Below are 22,622 nucleotides of genomic sequence, written 5' to 3' on the forward strand. Positions count from 1 at the left end.
AGGGTGCAAGATGCAAGACCTGGGAGCTTGGACCTGGTTTCAGCCACGAAGATGAATAAAAACTGGTGTAATGGGAAGTTTCTGTACTAGACAGGACACGTCAAATAACGATACCTAAATTGGGTACCTGGGTGATAACACAGGATTACAGGAGTAGTTTTGAATAGGAGGTTAAATGGGTGTCACAGGCTGCAAGCTCTGTCATGGCTGCAGTAATTTGGGCCAGGGAAAGCCTTTAAGGAAGTATCGGAAAGATGACAGTTTTCATTTGGCAAAGAAGAGAGTCTGGAGAGGAGATTGATCTCAGTTGCTCCTACAGAAATGGTTGTTGAATTTCTGTTTGAAGTTATTACATGGAAGGGACACTGCTGAAATAGTCTGTAACAGATTTTGTAACAGTATTCTGTAGACTATGCAAATTAAAAATTCAGTGTTTGATTTTTCCCAAATGCCTAATGTTTAATCCCACTTTTCTCACTGAGTTATTTATTAACACTTGGTAAACAAAGCATTATATATTTATGCATATCGTTCCAATCTGGGCCTTACTTTTTTTCCAAAATGGAAAACAATCTATTGCTTTGTATTTTATTATTGATTCCCACCTTTGCATCATCAGACGTTTTGGTAACACATATCAGAAACATCAAGGTAAGTAACCAATTTATGGAGCTCCCACTCTTCATAGATTAATTTCTTGCAATTTATCAGCATTTATCAGAGAGTTCATACAGTGCTGACAGCAGGAGCTCTGTGTGGACACAGGATCGAACTTGGGACACAGACTGGTTGACCTCTAATCAGCCTCAGTGTTCCATCAGCTCTGAAGTTCTCCTACTTTTTTTAAAAGCATCCCTTTCTTCTGTTTTCTCTGTCATCACCACATAGTGGTAAAATGTTTTAGTGGTTTTATATTTAAATGTGTAAAGCAATCAGTGCTGCCAGGGAACTGACTTCAGCACATTTTGCAATGCAAAATATCAGTGAAAAGATGCCTCCAAGAAGGAGAAAACAGAAATGTAACATGGCATCAAGATAAATGTCCACTATCCAAATGCCATGGTAGGTTTTTTTCTCAAAAGATTTGCATGTTAGCACAGCATGAAATATATCTCTTAAAAATATCTGTCCCTCAAGAGGGCTGTTCTGGTTTTGATTGAGTAAGGCAGTGCTCCCTGATGTTTTGCCTAATTTTCTTTGGTTAAGTTACTGCCCACTACCCCTCCCCTCCATCAATTATTTTCCTCTCTCTCAGTGCTTACGTACTCCGAAAAGTTACAGAGGGCAAATCTCCTGAGGGAAGATTTTGAGTTACTGTGTAGAACAGGACAAAGCAAATTACAGTTCATTCCTGTTGATTAGGTTATAGTCTTTGCCAACACTTTTTCTTTGAAAATCAGGATAGTAACATGCCTAACCTTCAAGAATCAACTTGAGATTTAATGCTGCAAACTGGAAATGCCAGTGATTCTTGTTATTTAACCATTATGTAGCCCAGATATAATGTTGCTTTTTCCTGCTGATTACCATAGTACCTGTTGTTCTCTCTGTGTCTTGCAACTCTAAAGCCTTTCTAAGTGGAAAACTGCCAAAGCTCTGGGCAGTGCTCCATCCATGCATGCAGAATGCTATGGAAAAATGAGTTGATTCTCCCAGTTTTGTTGTATAACTTATGCAAATGTGATGTGATTGAAATGGAGGGGGTTGCTTTGTAGTGTGATCCCTGTGTGTACTGGCACACCTTGTTCCTAAGGGTGAGAAAGATTTTCCTAGGTTAAAAACAACCTGTAGAACTCCATATTCAGAGCATTCAAAGCACAGGGAGCGATGGTACAGCCCTCCCTTTATGGCCCTCTCATTTTGGCAGCACTGGGACTCCTTCAGCTCACAGGGAGGTTTGATTGGTGTGGCTGAGCTGCATTAGGGTTTCTTCTTCATGGCAGCCAAGTAGCATCCCTTGGGATGATGAAATCTTCAATGTTGCCTTAGAATTGGAAATAATTTTCGTGCCTTGTTTTTCCTATGTAGCACTTAGGGATATATGCAAATACCTCATTCCTGAGGTCACTTCAAGTTCACTGTACACTCTTTGCTGAGTCTTTTAGTCACACTGTGGTTTAGTTTTCCAAGCTGTACAATCAGGGCTTCTTTCAGCAAGTGCTGTAATGGGGGCCTTCTTTACCCTCCCTGTTTTCTTGGGAGTTCAAATTTCTCTTTTCCCCTCCAATTTCTATTGATTTTTTGCACCTCTATTTTTTGTTGTTGCCACACCAAAACAGTAGTGAACAAAGGAAGAATTTGTTGCTGTTCCATAACGGAAAAAAAAATACATTCTAATAATTAGTGCACCTGGTAAACATATAGAAATAGTACAGAAACATTTTACCAAGTAACGATTATCCAAGGTAGAGGATATTAAAATCTCATTTTTGTCTAGAATTGCATCATCTTTCTGAGTGGCACACTATCACTTTCTACCCACATAGCTTAAAATGACCTTGATGTTAGTGACATCTCAAGCTACTTCCAAGTGAATCATTAAAAATTTAAAAAAAAAAGAAAAAAAAAAAGAAAAAAAAAAAGAAAAAAAAAGAAAAAAAAAACCAGAACAAAATCACAGGCTCACTCCCCTCCCCTGTGCAAATCAGGGTCAGCTAGGGCAGGTGGCTGGGCAATGTCCAGCTGAGTTGGGTATCTCCATTGAAGATCAGCCCAAGCACAAAATCACTAATGCCTTTCACTGAGAGATTTTTCTGTAGTTTCTTTTCCAATGAAAATTGCAGAGTACCCCTCTAAAGATTTACAGAATCGAAACAGAACTCCTTCAAAACTACTGTCAAACCCATAATCCTGATAAAGAATATACACAACAGCAATCCTGTAAAACCTAAATGCAGTTAAAGTATCTTTTAATTTGGAGGCAGGAGTCAGAATTGCAGAATTTGTAAGTAAAGATCACTTTTTTGTGTGTGTTTTTCGTATCCTTAAGCTCCTTGGTAATCCCACTGTGAGGAAAGGTTTGTACCAAACAAACTGACATTTCAGTGACTTCCAGCTTTTCATTTCCCAAGGTCCATACCTCAGTTTGTGTTTTGTAAGGGGAAATGACAAGCTGTAATGACAGCATAGAGACAGAAGAGATAATTTCACTTTTGGAAAGGACAGGTTTGAATTGGTGCACAGTCTACACAGGCATTAAAGAAATCCATGGAGGCTTCTGAAAGGGGAGAGATGGACACACAGAAATGATCTGTATGGCAATAGCAGATGGAAAGATGAACCTAGAGAAATGTGTCCAGATTTCTTGGCCAGACTCTTAGAGCACTTGAGAAGCCTCCCCCCAAACCTGGCATTACCTAACATTTAATAGTGTCTTGAAAAGAACTCCAGAATAGACAAAAAAATAACTCTCTGTGTCTCGGTTTCCAGCTTGCAAAACTTAAGTGTGAAAGGTACCAAAAGCCTTAAATGTACCTGAGATGTGTATCTGACTTAAAACCTCATTAGGTCCTTATCCCTCTGTTTGGTGGAGCAGCCAAACACGCCTCCACAAAATGTGACCCCCTGGAGGCTCTCGGAGCCAAACGAGATAAGGTGTTTGCAGCAGAGCTGATGAGAACTGAGTTACACAAGCTGTTACTGTAACAGGAGTCAGTCAGTTTGTTTAATGCCTGTCCTCTCTTTCAGAACAGAGGACGTGATATTTTTGTACAGCTTCTGATATTTGCACCTACTCTGGGAGCAAATATGGCAAAAAAAAATGTCATAGCTGCTTATTTTTTTCCCCCTCCATGCAGGCTTTCATGGTGACCATCTCTCCTCTCCTCTCTGTAATCTTACTGAATTACCATCATACTTTGTCATGTTGGGTTGAGAGGCTGGTGGGGTCAAACAGTAAAAATTTAGGAGTAAGTCTGAAAAGGTGTAATGGTGGGTCTGCCTGACAGTGTGGATGTGTGTGACTGGAAAAAAAAAATGTGCAAACTGGGTTTTTATGCTTGGATACAAACCCTTTTTTTACTTCCAAAGGAGAATAAATTTGAAAAGAAAATATGTACTAGAGGACCCAGATCCAGGAATTGCCAAGAAAAAGTTGTCACTCTCAGGACAAGATATTCTGGTTTTACTTGATGTCACCACAGAGCCAGCCTATATTCAAGGAGTCCTATTAAGCAAATTTTAGTGTGTTTTTTATTCTCAGTGACATTTAGTCATAAATGGCACTGAGCATTCTTTTCCTCTCTCTCTCCCCTCATCTCTCAGGGCTCCATGATTGTTTTCAGCAGGAAGAAGGCACTTTTTGTGTCACTTGAGCAAAATACAAAACAAGCAACATGCCTTACTTGCTCTTCCCTCAAATTTACTTTAGGTTTACTAATGAAGACCTTTCTTTAGCTTTCCTTCTCCTGGACAACTTCTTTTGGCTTGTGACAACTGCACAGGTGCTAAGTGATTTATTTCTAAAAGCACCTTCTTATACTCATGGTTTTTCCCTTTTTTTCTCTTTACAGAAGCGAAATGCTGAGAATGACTTGGTGAGTAAGACTTGGTTTTGTCCAGGCTACCAAGAAAGATTTATAGCGACAGGAATATTCTGTGTTCACAAAATGTTTCTGTGAGAGAGCAAGTGGATATTTCTGGAAATAGCCCAGAGCTGCCTGTTTTGGGCAAAAGGTTCAACTAGACAGTTCCTTTTTGAGCTCTGATGGAAAATCCTGGACAAGAAAAGAGAATGAACAAATGATTTGTAGCTTCATTGTATTTGAATGAATAGCAAAATTGTTTGAAATCACCTCTGTATCTCTTAACAGACATCTATTCAATGTTGGTTTTATTTTTACTTTTGTTTTATATTGAAGTTATTGTTAAAGAAGGCAAGAGACCTGATGTCTGAAGCTGATTCCACTCGGCACCTGGATTCCCTTCAGCAATGTTTAAATGCTTGGATTGTTTGGGGACCTTCTTAATCGATCAGCCAGAGATCAGTCCCACCATAAAAATTCCATAGTTCTTTCCAGCACTGGCTTTGCTGCAAGAAGCAGACCTTGTTTAAGGAGTTGCCTAATGAATCACATCTGCTGTTACCTGTGCTTTCACATACTCTCCAGCAACCTTGTACCTGAGCATTCAGAGAAAATCAGTGTTGCCCTGCCCATTTCCTTGTTTAAAAAAGAATAAGCTCCAGTTGTGAGGAAGTTCAGAATAACATAAAGTTTGGAGCCATCTGGAATTGTTTTGGTCTATTTTTAAACAAGGTAATTACTTACATCCCTGCTCTAGGAGTCATCCACTCCACTGATAATTACAGTCACTGAGCCAGGGAGGCAGCAAGTAAATTGTTGTGCTCTTTGAGTAGCCATAAAACATCACTCTCTCAGTAGAGAAAATAAACCATTTTTTTATAGTGGCAGTACCTTTGCTGTGGTAGTAGTATTTTGTTAAAGGTGCTGTAGTTGTAACTTGTGGAATAGTGCCACGATGGCATTGTGATAATATCCCAGGAAACACAGCTGTGCTCCAGTTCTCATGATTCCTGGTTTGCTTTGGAGTGATCCATGTCCTGCCATGGTTTCTTTTTAAAAGTGTGATGATGACTGATTAACACACACATCAGTGTTAACAGCTGGTGCTCTTTTTTCCCCTTGTTTCATTTCTCAATCTACAGGTTGTCAATGGGATAGAAATCTATAGCATGAAGATTGATAGTAAAGTAACTTCCCGGTTTGCCCACAATGTCATCACCAGTCGAGCTGTCAATCGTGGGAATGTGTCCAAAGAAGTCTTCTTTGATGTTGAGCTCCCTAAGACAGCCTTCATTACCAACTTCAGCATGTGTGTAATTTTTACAATATCATTAGAGAAGACTAAATATCTGTGCAAATTCAGCTGGGAGAAACTGAACTCGACTGTTCATTTTTACTTTGCCATTTGACAGATTTTTAAATGCCTCCTGGGTGATTTTCTGGTACTGTTAACATGTAAGATATATGGAGAAAGGCATAAATTGGTACATCTGTAGAAAAATGACTAATTTTCAGTTATTTCTTTTCATCATCGTGGACCTTAGGGAATGGGGGACCTTCCCTGGAGATCCATCCACCTTTTTAGAAATACCACTTACTCTGGTGTTATCAAACCAGGAAAGTTCCATTACCTAATTTCCCTGATGGCATTATAGCTTAATTTATCTCTTCATTTAAAAATCATGTTTGAATGAAAGGCTTATATTTGAATAAATTCTCAGCTGTAGGCAGTGACACTTGGACAGGTGAGTCTCACCCAGAGGGCTGGTTTGCCATTAGATGAGACAGGATGGTGAAGCTGCTGAAATGTAGGAATATGGCAGGGGTAAGTCCAGTTCCACCTAAATTCACTGAGGAGACTGGTTTCAGTGAAAGGGCTCCAATCTTGGCAACAACAGGTCTCTGAAAGTGCTTTTTAGCAAACCAGTCAACAAAGGGAGAATTTCTGTGGTCACTTTTCGTGTATTGTTCAACCAAACTAGGACTTTTTCATCTGCAGGACAATTGATGGTGTCACTTATCCTGGAACTATAAAGGAAAAAGAAGCTGCAAAAAAGCAATATGAGAAGGCTGTTTCAAGAGGACAGACTGCTGGTCTTGTCAAGTAAGAATGATGTCTTGTGTGGCTTCCACATCATCATCCCATAGCAAACTGTGAGATTGGAAATGCTGTGTTCTGGTATGTTACTGACATTATGGGACCAAGGAACAATCATTAAGTTATAGAGTTATTGCAGCACAAATTATAAAAAGGAAATACAACTTCTGACTACACAGGCAGTACCTGCAATCATGGAAAGGCTGTTTCTGCAACTTCCACTGACCTGTTCCTGGGATTAAGCTCACTGGGAAACTTGAATAAATTCAACAATTTGAGTATAATTTTAGCAATAGATCCTATTTAGAACAGAAAAAAAAATCCCATTTTGTTTTTCTTTTTTTTGAAAATTGTATGCCACCAACCCAAACAATAAATATTGTAGAAGAGGATAAAGATACTTATTTTCCTACCCACTTAATACAGAGCTTCAGGAAGAAAAACAGAAAAATTCACTGTCTCAGTCAATGTTAAAGCAGCCAGTAAAGTCACTTTTGAACTCACATACGAGGAACTGCTGAAGCGACGCTTTGGAAAATACGAGATGTTCATCAAAGTGAAACCAAAGCAGCTTGTCAAAGATTTTGAGGTAAATGGCAAACTGATCAAATTTTACTATAACTTAAGAGCTGATGAAATTCTGTACATCTGTTGAAAGTGGAGTACAATGGTCATTCCATCTACTGAGCATGCCAAAAGAAATCATGTATGAAATCCTGAAAAAACTATTTCAATGCCTTGAAACAGGCATTGAAGTGGAAGATTAATATCTTTTGCATATGCCTTTATAGCATAAATTACACCTTTCTTACACCACCATGAAACAACATCATCTTAAATCACATTGATGCATATATTGCATTCTAGAATACTGCAGCTTTTGTGTGTTAAAACTGGTCTTTGATCACTCTTATTTGCCTTGGTAGAATTCCCCTATCTGATTTCAAGTTATATTTCTATTAAGGTTTGTTTATTTGTACCTTTGTTTTTAACCTCTGTGTGTAAAAAGGCCTGTTTGGCTGAAGATGTGTCCACACAAGTGTAGATTTGGACTGCCATTATGAAATATAAAAGTAAATTTCTATTGCTTTTATAAAAATGCCTCTCTCATATCTGTAGTTGCCTGCTGATCCTCCTGGAAATGGCTGAGTTGATGTATTGTGTGTTAGTCAATGACAATGAATTTTCAATTAATGTTTCAGATTGCAGTAAATATTTTTGAGCCCCAGGGTATCACTGAGCTGGAAGCAGAAGGAACATTCATCACCAATGAGCTACAAAATACCATTAAAAAGACTTTTTCAGAGAAAAAGGTACATTGACTACTGAGTTCTGTAATTTACTTATTATGGCTATAATTTGAAAATAATAATGTCAGTGCTAGCAATGGAAGTGAGAGGAAAAAAAATAGAGAAAATGCAGTAAAGGCTTGTCTGTGCAAATGAGCTCTGAATTCCAAGGTAGAAAGTTGAAGGCCTTCTCAACACAGTTCTGAAGCCATGTAACTGTCAGCAGGATACTGTACCAAAACTAGTAGGCCTTGTCCCACAGCAGCATTTGGAAACCTGGATACCAGTAAGAGTCTCTCTTATACAAGAACTGAGTGAGAAACAAGTAGTTTTGTCTTGTATGGAGGTGGTAGAATTCCTAAAAACACAGACTGCCCAACAGGCTTACCAAAGGTGTCATTCAGAGTGGAGGGCTGACCTAAGGGAGAAGGGAAAGCACATGGAGAAAGTCCTGGATAGCAGCCTTCATCTGCCACTTACCCACCAATGAGTGTATAAATATGCATGCATACAAACTAATAGCTAACCAGATAACCCAGGTTATTCTCATGTCTGTGAATATAAATATACTAGCTTTAAAAAAATGCAAATGTGTTCTGCAGGAAATGTTCAGCTATGAAGGTTCAGATCTAATGAAGGCTTTCCTTTGCAGGGGCACATCTCTTTCAAGCCAACTCTTGATCAGCAGCGAACCTGTGCAAGTTGCTCAGAGTCTGCCTTGGATGGGGATTTTACTGTAAGATATGATGTGAAGAGAACAACTCCAGATAATTTGCAGGTAAATTGAAATTCTCAACAGTTAAACAGCCTGACTTGCATAGTAACAGTCAAGGAGCAGTGAGAGCCAGCTGTTTCCTAAAGGACAGGGAGCTGTGTGACAGCACAGCTGACAGCACAGGGGCATCACCAGCCACGAGCCCACTCCTCGCAGTACCTGAGCAAGGCAGACCCTGAGGTGGCACTCAAATTCCACTGAGAGTCCAGGTCATCAGGCAAGTTTGTGGTGCTGAGCCCAAGGTCAAGGCAGGAAGTCAGTCTTCAGGGTGGAATCCAAAACAGTGGAGTCCATGGATAGGGACAGGTGATACAGCTGTGGTATAGATGGACACAGATGTTGTGACAGTGTAGCTCAGGCAGGAACTAAAGGCCCAGTCTTGCACTTAAATGATGCTCCTGGGCCCATGGATGCAGGTGAGACTGGTTGGAGCCATTAAAACCTTTTAGTCCACTCAGAGACCAGACACTAAATGAGAGTAATATCTCCTTTATCTGTTTTATCTTTACAATATACCAAAGTTTTTGGTGGTGTTATGGGGGGTTTTTTTCCCATTTTATTTTTCAGATTGTCAATGGCTACTTCGTACACTTCTTTGCACCAACAAATCTTCCAAATTTGCCCAAGAATGTTATTTTTGTAATGGATACTAGTGGCTCAATGTATGGAAGACCAATGGAACAGGTAAGTTATTACATTACTGAAGAGTTTCAATGGAAGAGCTGGGAAAAAGTACTGGAAGGGATATGAGCTTTTCATAGTTAGGACTCCTCATTCTAAGCTAATGCTCAGAATTTTCAGGTTTTGGTGTCGCATCAAAATATCCAGGTTTGCTTGTGTATGAGCTTCTCCACCAAACTGTAGCTACCCATTTCCCATCGCTTTCAATTTGCCATGCCAGCTTATCCCAGTGTAAGCAACAATCCATGACAGGAGATCTGATTTTCCTTTTAGCTACAAAGACTTACCAGGTGTTCTTGCAGCTGACTGACTTCCCTAGAGTTACTCTGAAACAGGCACAGGGACTGGCAAGGACAGACCAAGCTCAGGATTTTTGCACAACATACTATATAGAAGTTAAAAATACCCCAATGCTGAGAGATTAGTAATGTCAAATCTGTAAGCACCTATTCTGTTAAATGTTGAATTGTATATTTAAATCTCTTTGTCTTATAGACAAGAGAAGCACTTCTAAAAATCTTAGATGACATTAAAGAAGATGACTTCTTCAATTTCATATTGTTCAATTCTGGTGTGTCCACCTGGAAAGAAACATTAATCAAGGCCACTCCTGAGAATTTGGATGAAGCAAGGAAGTTTGTTCGGAACATTGATGCTTCAGGCAGTAAGTACTTTACTGGACTTGCCAGTTGGTCACTGTGTAAGTTAATTTATCTGTTCATTCTGTGAACACAATGCTACAGCTTGTTGGGTTTTTAGATTACTGATGAGACACTCCTGAAGTTGAATTTTACTCAGAACATGACATCTATTTCTCTCTGTGTTTCCAAAGTCCAGGTACTTCTCTATCTAAACATCCCCCTGCTTATAAACCCAAATCTTTCATTTTCATACTGTAATTAAAACTCTTCAGATCCCAGTGAAAAATGGGCCTTTCTTTTGATGATCTCTGCTGAACCCAAATTTCTATGTCTACCCCATAGTGACAAATTTACATGGTGGTTTGATGAGGGGAATTGATATTCTGAATGCTGCTCATGACGGGAACCTTGTGCCCAAGAGAAGCGCCTCTATAATTATCATGTTAACAGATGGCCAGCCAAACGAAGGTAAGTTTCTATTGGATGGAATAATAAAGAGAGTTAATTAACTAATAAAAAATGCTAGTTAACACTGGCCTTCACCTTTGACTTCTTGATGTTTTCATGATTTAAATGCTACTATACAGCATCATTATACTAAACCAAGTTTTTGATAATGCCTCCTAAGAAATCTGAACATGACGAGTCACATTTAATTTTGTGATAATTTGATCTGTTTTTGAAGACAACTCAAACGTTTCCTGGTTTGATGCAGGTGTATCAGATATTCACACCATTGAGACAGATGTAAAAAGTGCTATTAAAGGAAGATACCCCTTATACAACCTTGGGTTTGGCTCTGGTGTAGACTATGGCTTCTTGGAGAGGATGGCACTGGAGAATAAAGGATTGGCCCGTCGGATTTATCCTGACTCTGATGCAGCTTTACAGCTTCAAGTACAGTAACTACCACTTAAATTAGATGAAAAAACATTGGTTCAGATAACTATACAGTTGTTCTTCTGTTCAAGCAATCAAAACCCCAGTGTGTAATCTGATACTGGGATACTCCAGAATCTGCTGTAATCAGAATATTAGAATCACAGAATAGTCTGAGTTGGAAGGGACCTTTAGTTACATTTGATTTTCTCCTTCCCTCATGTAAGCAGGAGGTGGAAGGACAGTAAAGGGGAGATACTGGGGGCTATGGCAGAGTTCAAAACTTGGCACAGGGTGACACAAGTCATGCTTCTGAAGGGCACCTGGTGTGCAGCAAACTTGCTGCAGTCATTTATATCCCAAACCTCACAGATCATGTGATTAATGTCATGTCAAGGGACGAGAAGGGGAACAGATCATAAAGCTCTAGATATTCTGCCTTTAGAAACTTACTGGAAGCAGGTGTATCCTACCCTACTTCTGAGGCATTCTAGAGTTGTATAAGACATGAAAACAGGTGTAGGCCTTATGAGGTTGACCTGTTTTACTTCTCCCATTCCAATAGCATCCATTCAAAAAATTCACCAAAGAATTAGATACCGGATTTCATTTCAAGCTCTGCTTGAAATCAAATATAGTAAAAAATAGTCTGCTTTGACTATGTTGTTACGTCAGTCTCTGCTGAGAATAGATCTAGAAACTTATCTCTATCAAATACCAGGGATCCCTCTTGATTCATCATCCACAGCATGTTATTCTCAGATATTTTTTTCTCTCTCTAAGTGAGACTGAAGAGTTGTATGTCCTTTCTCATTTCCCTTATTTGTAGATTTTTTTTTAGGCCTTGTGCTCTGAGAGTTAACCAAATATTTAAATATTTCTTATAAAATACACTTGCAGTTTTCATTCCCAAAATAGCAGGATGTTTCTGGTTACAGATCAACGAATTAAAGAAACAATGAGAGTTAAATGTTTTCCTTTTTTTTTTTTTTTTATCTTACAGGGGTTTTATGATGAGGTGTCAAATCCCATGCTCACAGATGTGGAGTTAAACTACCCAGAAAATGAAATACAGGACCTAACTACGAACAGTTTTAAGCATTTCTACGATGGGTCTGAGATTGTGGTGGCTGGACGTTTTGTAGACAGCAACCAAAACCAATTGACTGTAGATGTCAGAGGTGAAGGTGTAAGTATGGATTTCTTTAACTTATGTAAGATACACAAAATCTCTGAATGTTCAAATGGCACTACTTAAATACTTCAAATATTTATTGGTATTTCTTTACCTCAGTGACAGGATGGGTTACTGCACATGTGAGAAACTAAACGTGCCAAAGTCATTGCTTTTAAAATTGCAAATTACTTGCCTAACTCAAGTGTAGTAGGGTCAGTCTGGAACACCTTTGTGCAGTGTGACTGGATTAGTTTTGCTAACAAATATATATAAATATACTCATGTATTTATACATATCCTCATATATTTATAAATATATAAATACTGTATGTATTTAGTCTCTAAATACCCTACCTGGTTCTTTTGGGAGCCAAATTTTCAGTGTTCACAGGCACTTCTCTTCAGTGGATGAAGAAAACCAATGAATAAGCCAGCTGAATATTTGAAATATCTTCCCCTTAAAATAGAACTCTGCTTCTAATACCTCTCCACATCTGGATTCAGTAAAAATATTTACCCCTGATATTCGAGAAACAGAACACAAACATATTCTAGACCATGTTATCATAAATCATGGATTGCAAATACGCCCCATGGACCGTGGACTTTGGTGTACTTTAAATACAAATAATGTATTACTGTGAACTTAATTCCAACCTGTCTGCTTGAGCATGTTCCTCTCTGAAATCAGTATCGTAATCCAAGTTCTTTAATCCTGAATAGCTGAATTCTGATGAACAAAAATGCCATGTGATTTTGGAAACTGTGTTATGTCCTGTAGTGCACACCTCTGACCTTCACAGAAACAATGGGTCAAAATTCCTCATACAACACTGGCAATCTCCTGGGCAAGTGCTGGGTGGAACCAGACTGGTTTTCAACTTGATAAGGTTTTCAGGTGTGAAGGTCTCGATTTCTGGGAGGTTCTGGCAGTCCTTGGCTGCTTATGATACAGAGAAGCTTCCTTACTCCCAACAGGCTAAAGATGCCCTGTCATACACTACACAACAAGATGCTGAGCAAACAGCTCAAGCCTTCCAAGAACAAGAATACATATTTGGAGAGTACATTGAAAGGCTCTGGGCTTATCTTACCATTGAACAACTCCTGGAAAGACGGTAATTATATCTAGAATAACATCTTAGCTATGAACTCCTTAAGCCCTCTGACTCCTGCAGCTTCTAGAATAAAAATCAGTAAGGAAAATCCCCCTACCTATTCTCCTCCCTAGCCTCAATATTCCTGTTTCAGGTTGCAAATGAAACAATTTTAAATTACTGCAAGTATAAAGCACGATTTTGCCTTTTTCTTGGCTAGCCAGGGGAATCAGAAGTGCTTTTAGAGTGTAACAAATATGTCTTATTGATAAATTAGCTGCAGAGAAATGACTTCACTTTAAAGTAAAATATTGAATTTGGTGAGTAATTCAGCAGTCACTGATGCTGGGAGTCTCTACCTGTATTCAGTATTGCAGCTACAGGAGAAGAAAAGGAAAACCTCACAGCTGAAGCCCTGGCTCTCTCCCTGAAGTACAAGTTTGTAACACCACTGACATCCATGGTGGTAACAAAACCAGAAGAAAATGACAATGAAGATGTGATTGCTGATAAACCCACTGAAGGTACAGACATGTTCACATTTTTACTGCAGTTGAGAAGCCAAGTGTTCATTTGACATTCTCCTAAAGAAAGGCTTCCATGTGGGCACAGTTTTAGACGTATCTGAAAAATCTACTTTCCAAGCCTGGCACGTGTGTTCATGCAAAAATTACTTTTCATTGTAAATCTCACTTCCATCAAACCATCCTTCATTACTAAATTGTACAGGCAAAGTACTATAAATTTAAAATAAGTGTATTTTAAACCAAATACATAAACTATTACAGAAAAAAAACCAAACCCAGAAGCATTTCTAATCTAATAATCCAGCTATATTAAAATGAGTTCACATCACTTACTTCTTTTTTTTTCCACATACTTCAGCCTAGGGGTAGATGTAGTAACCTCTTTCTGCATGAAAAGGGGAAATTTTCATGAGCTCTTCCTCATGCAGGATGCATCAAGTTGTAAAAGAATTTGAGATTGCATGTGTAAAACACAGCATTCATCTATATTGCAGAAAGAGAAGCAATTATATTGAAAGTAGACAATTTGTTTTCAACTCCTCTGATACTTTGGCTAGTGATGAACTCTATTCTTAGTAAAACAGTTCAACCTCTCTGTTCAACATCTGTGTAACAAACACTCTGTTCCCCTCTATCAAAGCAAGGCAGTGCTGTTTGCTCTGAGTGCCCCAAAGCCACCCAAACTTCATCTCTGTGTATTGTTCCAGCCACCCTGGTTCTACAGGTCTAACAGAGGCTTTTCAGTCTCTTCTGTCAGCACCCAGTATTTTTTTTTCCCCAAAACTTTTACCTAGAGCCCCTAAAAGTTCTTGCAGGCTCTGTGTGGGCTCTCTGCTGCCTTCTACATTAAAAACTTCCTAATCTTTTGAATTCGTGAAAACTTAGGGCATTTTAGCATAACAGAGATACTTACAGGGGATTAGTGGGTTTTTCTTTCAGCTGGAATAAATCCTGAAGCCAATGAATTGCTAAGTGTCTTTCAGCTGTGAATAATTCTTCAGGCATTCTGCTGATAAGTTTTTGCATTATTTTTCATAACCCTCATAATGGAATACTGACACAACTCTTCATGTTTAGTTTAACATTCAAGTCACTGTACAACATAGTGACTTTAAAGTTTGCACCTGGCCTCCATAAGATGGAAACCCCCAAACATCTGACAGAAGAGACATCTGCTCACTCATCTTCATCTCTTTGCTTTTCCTTTCCTGGTACTTGTGGTACCTGGCTCCTCTTTGAACCTCTTTCCCAGGAAATCCTGTCTGTACATAGAAAATATAGAGCAGAAATAGCAGAAAACACTCAAAGGACTGTTTCTGTATAAGAAAAGAAAATAAAATAATTGTACACACCCTGAAGTCTAGATTCACAAATCAGATTAGTGAATGATCCAGTCAGTATTAATAGAATTATTCAAATGCCTCAAAAACTGCAAAAGAGTAAATCCAATAAGGAACATTTTGCAGTATAGGTGTGGCACAGCAATAAAACAATTACAAATAAAGCCCTTGTCCCATGCATAATAAATTGCAGTTTTGCTGCCCCACATAAAAGCTTTTTACTTCCAGTGTGTTTCTGTTTGATCTACAAATATTGAGTTGTATCACTGGGAAGAAATGGAATTGTAAAGTACTGAAAATACCTGGTTGAGTTTTCAAACAGTTTTAAATTTATTTTTTTTTTTCTTAGAATATGTTTTAGCAGGGTCAGAATTCCACCTGTTTAATTATACAACTGAAATTGTAAATTTCTCTTTTTCTTCCTTTTACTCCTTGCCTGCCCATGGTAACAGCTGAAGGTATGTACATTTCTTATTAAATTTATGTCATATTTTTAACTGTTAGAGATGGATTTCCCACACTGGTTATTTGATCTAGGATGCAATATTGTCATAAAATTCTTAGTGAATAAATCAAGATAGTGTTATAAATACATTTAAAACAAAAATACATTTAAAACAAAAAAAAAGTTTTTCCTTTGTAATAATTTAGAAATTTATACATAATTACAAGATTTTTTTGAGTTGGTTTTGGTGGAAGGAAGCAAGAAAAATTGGTTTTTGTTCTTTGTAGGCTCTAAAATAACATTTTGTTTCCTTCACAGCACTGACTTCTGTATCTTCTGTGCTTGGTAAGTCATTAAGTTTCTGAATGGAGCAGGATCTGTCAACTGAAGTTACCAGAGAGCTGGAGACTGCCATGTCTGGGTTTACAACTGTACTTTAACAAATACTGCCAAATTCTGCTCCCTGCTAAAAACACACTTAAAGGTTGAACGAGGTGAAAAAGTTTCAGCTAAATAGTTTTTGAGGAGAAAATGCCAATTCATCCATCCACCATTTTTTCCTGAAAGGTGTTTCCCAAAAACAGAGGATGGACTTCAATTTGGATCTCCATGATATAAAGCAAGGGCCTCTGATGTCCAACATCCTGGTTAAATTAATATCTTCAGTTACTTGTGCAAAAAGCAACTGTTTTAATTCAAGAGAGAGAAGCAGCAACTGACCCATCAAATGGCTGGCTGGGAAATCCTGGGAATGGGAGAGTTAGATTTACCTTTTCACTCTGAGGATTAGTCTCAGTCTCTCTGTCTCTGTCTAGTTTTCTCAAGTTTTTGTTGAGACACTTAAATTCATTCTGGAAAAACAAATGTCAAAATGTCAAAAGTTTTCAATGGATGATATTGCATTGCCTTGCTGATAGCTTGATCCTAAAGCCTGAGATATTTGTGTCCTGGGCTCTGTGGAGACCCTCAAAGCAATGTAGACAAGTGAAATCTGTCTCTATTGTGAAGCTTTTTTTGATTCAAGAGCAGCACAAACTGTCATCCCATGGACTATATGCTTTAAAAACCAGGATGGAATTAGTGATTTACCAAGCATATTAACCTCCTGACATCTTACTTGTACCATGCAGAGAGCACGTACATTTTCCATTTTGATGTGTTTTCCTAACAAGTTTTTTTCCTTCTGCAGGTTCACAAATGTATCGAGGATCACAACCCACATGGTACACCAGTGGTGAGTGGTTTGAGTGCTGCCTGTTTAGAAGGAGAACAGAAGAGGGTTTTTAAGGCTAAACTACACAATTCTTATGAGTCTTTTTGATAATTCCCTTCCATAAAAGCTGCCATTTTTCATTTTCAAGGGGCTAATATTTTAGTTTACTTTTAACATCTCTCAGTGTCTTTTAAAGATCAAAAAATTGAAATGATTTGTGGTCCTTTCCTCAGCCCTCCTTCCTGTCAATGGGCTTTGTGTTGGTACCTGCCTGTTCTCTATTCAGGTCCCTTCCTGCTCTCAGTAACACTTTCATGCAGCTTGTGAAGGGCCCAGTCCCACTGGCACAGTATTAACTGCTCATGTGGAGCTTTGCCCTGTGTGTCACTGTCCAAACACCAGTGATTTGCCTTTGCAGTTGATGGGGACCCACACTTCGTGATATGGGTGCCACAAAAAAGAGATGCCATCTGTTTCAATATCAATGAAAACCCGGGTACTGTCCTAAATTTGATAAATGATCCAGTTACAGGTGAGTTTTAATTTATTTTTTTTTAAATAATCAGTAAATCATGATACTTCTAACAAAATGTCCTGTGCATAAAGGCTGTTTCTTTCTTTATAATGCATAAGCTTTTTTTCCCTGCAAAGTTAGTAGGAGGTCCTACAGTTATGATAGGGTATCATTACCATGAATGTTTTCACTTCTTGGAGCAAAATAAACTTTTAAACTTTGTTTGAAAACCACTGTGAGAGTTGAGAGTAGTAATTTGTCTCAGTGAGTTTTAGTACAGACAATAAAATAATCTTTAAGTTACCAGTTCATGGAATATCTGGTAAAGAGAGACTGATGTCACACAGGCCATCTGTGCCCATCACAAACTCTTTGTGTTCTAGGAAATACTGAACTTTTCTCAAGAAAATGATTGTTGGCTTTGTGGAAATTCACTGAACAGCCCCCAGGGCTTTATTTTACTTTAGCCCAAATATACACAAGTAATTCTGATATATTTTTCAACTCATACCTAATTCCTTTGGTTTTGTTAAATATTCAAGACACTCCTTGGCATCAGTTAATCAAGTCCTGTCTATAAAACAATACTTGTTTCCTTTCTATATTAGGCATCACAGTCAATGGAGAACTCATTGGTGATAAGAGAGCAAATAACGATGCAAAGATCCAGAATTCATATTTTGGAAAACTTGGCATTGCAAGTAAGCACCTGGGTTTAAAACTGACAGTAACTCCTGAGAAGATCACAGTTCAGAATGGCAATGAAAAAATGGGTTTCACCTGGCTTGACTCAGTCACCTTGCAACAAGCAGGGTAAGGCTTAAAGAAAGGCCATCAGGCTCTTGCATTACTTTCTACACTTCTTTAAACATTGATCAATAATACACTTCTAAGATTTGTTGTCTGAATCTACAAAAGAAATTGATTCAAGCCCTGCTGGACTCTGCTCTCTATTTTGTTGTGTAACTGCTGAATTATTCACAAATTCCTCTGCTTGGAATAAGTAAGTGAAAATTTTTCCCTGCTAGTCTATTACCATGACTAAGGCAAAGGTAGATTTGGTCTCATGCTTAATGCAGCAGTGTCTTGCAAATGCTTGAAGATTAACTTTAGACACAGTGTGTAATCTTTCAAAGGCATAATAATGCACCATAAACAATCTCCAGTTTAAGAAATGGAAATTGTGGCATTTACAGAATAGGTACATTTTGCCCTGTCAGCAGGTCTATTTTTCATGGGATCTCTCTATTACAGAATCATTTATACCTGTGCAAAAGGAAGTTCAGAAAAGGAATGGGCAACATCTCCTCCTCCTGCCTTCTCAAGGCCTGGCACTGCAGCAGAGAGCAAAACTTATTCACACAGCATGCCTTTTTGTTTGTTTTGGGGTTTTTAATTATGATAGAACATGGATGATGCCAGTAACACGATCAGAAGCAAAACTTCTTTATCTTAGCACTAACCTAGGCACTTTGGGAGTTGACTTCTCTGAAAAACAAAAGGAAAAAGTGCCATGTCATGTAGCATCCAGCCAAGGAAGCGATGGTTTTATCAATGGAATTTGTATTACTGAGCATGAGGTGCTGTACCTACATATCACTGACCTATCTCTGATTATTTGCACTGTTAAAGGACAAGTTTTGGTAAAACCATCTTATTGAAAAGTTTAAAGGCCAGGTAGCCTTTTCCAGTGTCATTTAATATGATTCTGTGACTGTCTGTGAACACACATACAGAGACTCCCATGGACCAAACTAGGCAGCAAACCCTCTCTTCTAAAAAACACTCAGCACTTTACAAAGCCATGTTTATGTCTTGGACAGGTTTCTTCTTCTCACATTTCTTCTCCTTGCTGTTAACTCTGGGAAGCACAATGTCCTAATTCATGTTTTGGGTTTTTTTCCCCTCAGTTTAAATTTAATAATTAATAGAAAAAAAAATCTGGTGCTCTCAATGGGCAGTGGTGCCTCATTTGTTGTTGTTTTGCACCAAGTATGGAAGAAGCATCCTCTCCACCAAGATTTCCTAGGATTGTATACACTGGAAGAGGATAAACTGTCTCAACAGACCCATGGATTATTAGGTATGACTTCTTTTAGTGTTTCCGTGCTGGTCCTTCCTTTTGAGGCTGCATAATTTGTAGACACAAGCCTGTACTTAACCTTTCTGAACTGAGAATGGAGGAAACTGAGATGACATTGATTGACAGAATTAAGATTTGTGACAAAACATTCTGGGCTCAGACTGTGTGAATTATCTTTTCACAAATTTCTCTGCATCTGCTGCTGAAATCACTGGCACTCATTGTCCTCACTGGCATCTTTAAACCTCTTTATCTTGCTAAGTCCCACCTACAGATTTTTTTTTCTTACTACACTATTCCTCCAGTCTCTTGGATGGTTTAATTTCTCCTTTCATCTTATCCCCCTTTGCCTAAACACAAGCACTCTGAAAAAATACTTGTTTGCCTGATCAAAATTTGCCAAGCCTCAGTTAGTGGATCCTTGTAAGAAAAGAAATTGTTAAGGTATAACTTGATTAAGGTATATCTTGATTTATTAGCATATATTAACCCACAATATGCCTTTGTATCATCCAGGGTTTTCCTTATGTTAGCCAACATTCTTTGTTTTAGTAGAAAGTGAAGTTGATAATTCAGGGATCAAAAGTTTGATCCCATTTTCTGCCAGTGCAGTGGGTTTGGTGCTGGGCATTCTCTGCTGCAAAAAACACAGAGAGCAGACATTTGCCTTCCAATTTTCACTTACAAAATCTGATGAGGGCAGCAAACATTCCTTTTAGGTCAATAAGTTTACTCAGTGTGGAAAACAATGAACTGCACCAGCCCAGAAAGGACAAAAGTGTGCAAAAGCTAATTCTGGCAGGAGTACAAAAGTTCCTTAGCTGTCAGCCTTGTGCTGAGCACAGTCACATCCAGAGGTTTCAGAGATCAACACACACATTATATTTGATTCAAAAAAAAGCTAAAAACTTGGGGAATATATCATAAATACAGTTGACTAGACAAGACACCAAGTGAGGATATCTTGAAAGATATATAGAAAAGGCTAATTATATTGTGCACTCAGAAGCTGGAACTTACATCCAGATGATATGGATTGTAGATAGAAAATAATTCCATGGGCATATGTTCAACCTTACATGAGACCTGGTGTTTGCTTATCCATTCAAACCCCTGAAGGGACATGGAAACCAGCATGGGGATGTAGAAATTCTGGGATTTCTGTTTGGTTGCTGTTTTAATGTGTGCAACGTACCTGAAATGTTAATTTTGGCTTCTATTTTTAGGACAATTTTTCCACCCCATTGACTTCACCATTCTTGAAATTCATCCTGGGTCTGATCCCAAGAAACCAGATGCCACAATGGTTGTTAAAAACAATGAACTGATAGTAACGAGGTACAGAATAATTAAGTCCTTAGCAAAGACATAAGGCAAGATTGCCTTGTCCAAGTGCAGTTCCTACCTTGGTGCTCCCATGGCTGTGTTTCCCTTTCAGGGGCTGGCAGAAGGATTACAGAAGAGATCCCACCCATGGTGTTGACATTCCTTGCTGGTTTGTCCATGACAACGGAGCTGGGCTCATAGACGGTGTCCACACAGATTATATTGTTTCCAGTCTGTTTTAAGCAACTACAACTTCCTCCAAATTCGTGGGTAGATGGATGATTTGTCTGAAAGAACAGTATTTTTTAATGTTTAAGAACTATTAAAAATCTGTAAGCATACTATGTTTGGCAAGGACAAGGTATGTTGGATTCTCCTACAGTTTTGCTGTGCATTTGATGGAATCTGAAGTGCAGGGCAGCTGTTCCCCTTGTGTGCACAGGTGCCCCTCCTCCTCTGGAACGTCCTCTTTATTAGGTTCAAAATTCTGACTTTGAACGTTACTTTGTAAAACATAACAGAAACCTTCTATCCAATATTAAATCAATAACGGAGTGACTTAAATAAAGCCTCAGCACTCAGTGCCTGGTCCTGTTATTGCAGCAGCTATGGATGTTTTCACTCCGGTTTCACAAAGCCCAGGGCGCCAGATGCATTTCGCGACTGAGCACAAGAGGGCAGCTGACAGCCCAGCCCGGATTTTGGGATAATTCCACGGCACTTGGAACCTCCCGACCACTTGACTGTGCAGTGCTGAGGGCTGGTGCCAGTACACAGGATGATTGTTGGCATCCAGGACTGCTGGGTATTTTAGTATTTTAATTTGAACCTAACTTTATAAAATCATGAAATACCACAGTTGCAAGCACCACTCACGTTTAGGTAATAATAGCTCTTTTGGACTTTGTCTTTTTTGTGTAGAACCCCTCCCTCTGTTCCCATAACAGAATTTATGAACATATTCAGGGCAAGAAGTGTCCCATTTATTTATATATTCATTTTGTACTGGAAGAAATTGTAAGGTATTACTTCTAAAGAAAAAGAAAAGCCTATTTCTTATTTGCATCAAGATTTCTTTTAATCAAATCAGCCACACCGAGGTAATTGTGGTCTCACATGGCAAAGCAGAAAATTCCACTATTGCTGTATGACAAGGAGAGAAAGTCAGTGTGTGGAAAACTAGAATGCAGACAACCTGAGGAAAGAGGAGTGTAGTGGGAAAAACAGAGATGGCATGAGATGTGATGGGTTAAATTGAAAGAACAAAGGTAGAGGTGAACAAAAATTCAACAGAAGAATCAAAGAGGAAAAAAATAGAGAAAAATACTTACTGTTAAATTTATGGGAGATACAGGCCTTTTCCAGGAGCAAAATCTTTACTGAAAGCAAAAGTTTTGTAGATTAAAAAAAACTGGGAAGAGGAGAGGGTGTCACAGTGGCTACATATCTCTGCCTGCTAAATTCAGACAAAAATGATGAAAGAAAACAGTAGTTTCTACAGATGGTTATAAATTACTGAAAAATGGAGAAGGCAGGGAGAATAACAGAAAGGAGTGAGAGACCAGAACATTGGAACTAGTAAGGTTAAGTTTACATGGTTCCAAACTTTTATTCTAAGATTTTTATTCTAAGATAATTTAATTAGATGGAATCAGGGCTGGTCCTGTACTCACCCCATTAACATAATAAACCAGAGCAGGGCACAGCAGACCTTCACCTGCCTGTCTGGCAGAGTTTGGGAACAAGGCAGTGCTGAGCACTGAGCTTTCCTCTTTGATTAATGGGGATGAGGCAAATCCCTGGAGGTGGCAGGAGCCTTGTCAGCTGTGACAGAACTGTGAGCCAGGAGTTGACCTCAGGGGTTCTGGTCTGCTTCTGCATGGCTCCTGTTCAATATGCACTCCAAGATTCCTGCAGGGTGGGAGATAACAGCAAATGGACCTAGAGGTCACAAGGAGGGCAATAGCAGAGAGGTGCTTTCAGTTAAATAAAACATTTACTCCTATTGCCAACA

At 38.7% G+C, this 22,622-nt stretch overlaps 1 protein-coding gene across 1 annotated transcript; it reads left to right on the top strand.

Annotated features, from left to right (window-relative positions):
• Positions 1-512: 512 nt before the first annotated feature.
• On the top strand, positions 513-21,190 carry LOC135420398 (inter-alpha-trypsin inhibitor heavy chain H3-like). The gene is made up of 20 exons (XM_064667838.1): positions 513-651; positions 4,512-4,535; positions 5,666-5,832; positions 6,523-6,627; positions 7,048-7,210; positions 7,824-7,934; positions 8,563-8,688; positions 9,253-9,369; positions 9,862-10,030; positions 10,350-10,475; positions 10,723-10,904; positions 11,890-12,075; positions 13,042-13,181; positions 13,530-13,727; positions 16,645-16,706; positions 17,104-17,217; positions 17,808-18,012; positions 19,110-19,282; positions 20,509-20,620; positions 20,721-21,190. The coding sequence occupies exons 1-20, from the start codon at positions 562-564 to the stop codon at positions 20,848-20,850; spliced, it is 2,700 nt and encodes an 899-aa protein (XP_064523908.1). The 5' UTR covers positions 513-561; the 3' UTR covers positions 20,851-21,190.
• Positions 21,191-22,622: the final 1,432 nt, after the last annotated feature.

Source organism: Pseudopipra pipra, chromosome 11 (assembly GCF_036250125.1).
Source record: "Pseudopipra pipra isolate bDixPip1 chromosome 11, bDixPip1.hap1, whole genome shotgun sequence".
Classification (NCBI taxonomy): domain Eukaryota; kingdom Metazoa; phylum Chordata; class Aves; order Passeriformes; family Pipridae; genus Pseudopipra; species Pseudopipra pipra.

Excerpts from the sequence above, each read along its gene's own strand:
- LOC135420398 (XM_064667838.1), top strand. The coding sequence starts at position 562 with ATGGAAAACAATCTATTGCTTTGTATTTTATTATTGATTCCCACCTTT. Across the intron at positions 4,536-5,665 it reads GAAATGCTGAGAATGACTTG|GTTGTCAATGGGATAGAAAT; the intron begins GTGAGTAAGACT and ends CTCAATCTACAG. Across the intron at positions 10,031-10,349 it reads GAACATTGATGCTTCAGGCA|TGACAAATTTACATGGTGGT; the intron begins GTAAGTACTTTA and ends TCTACCCCATAG.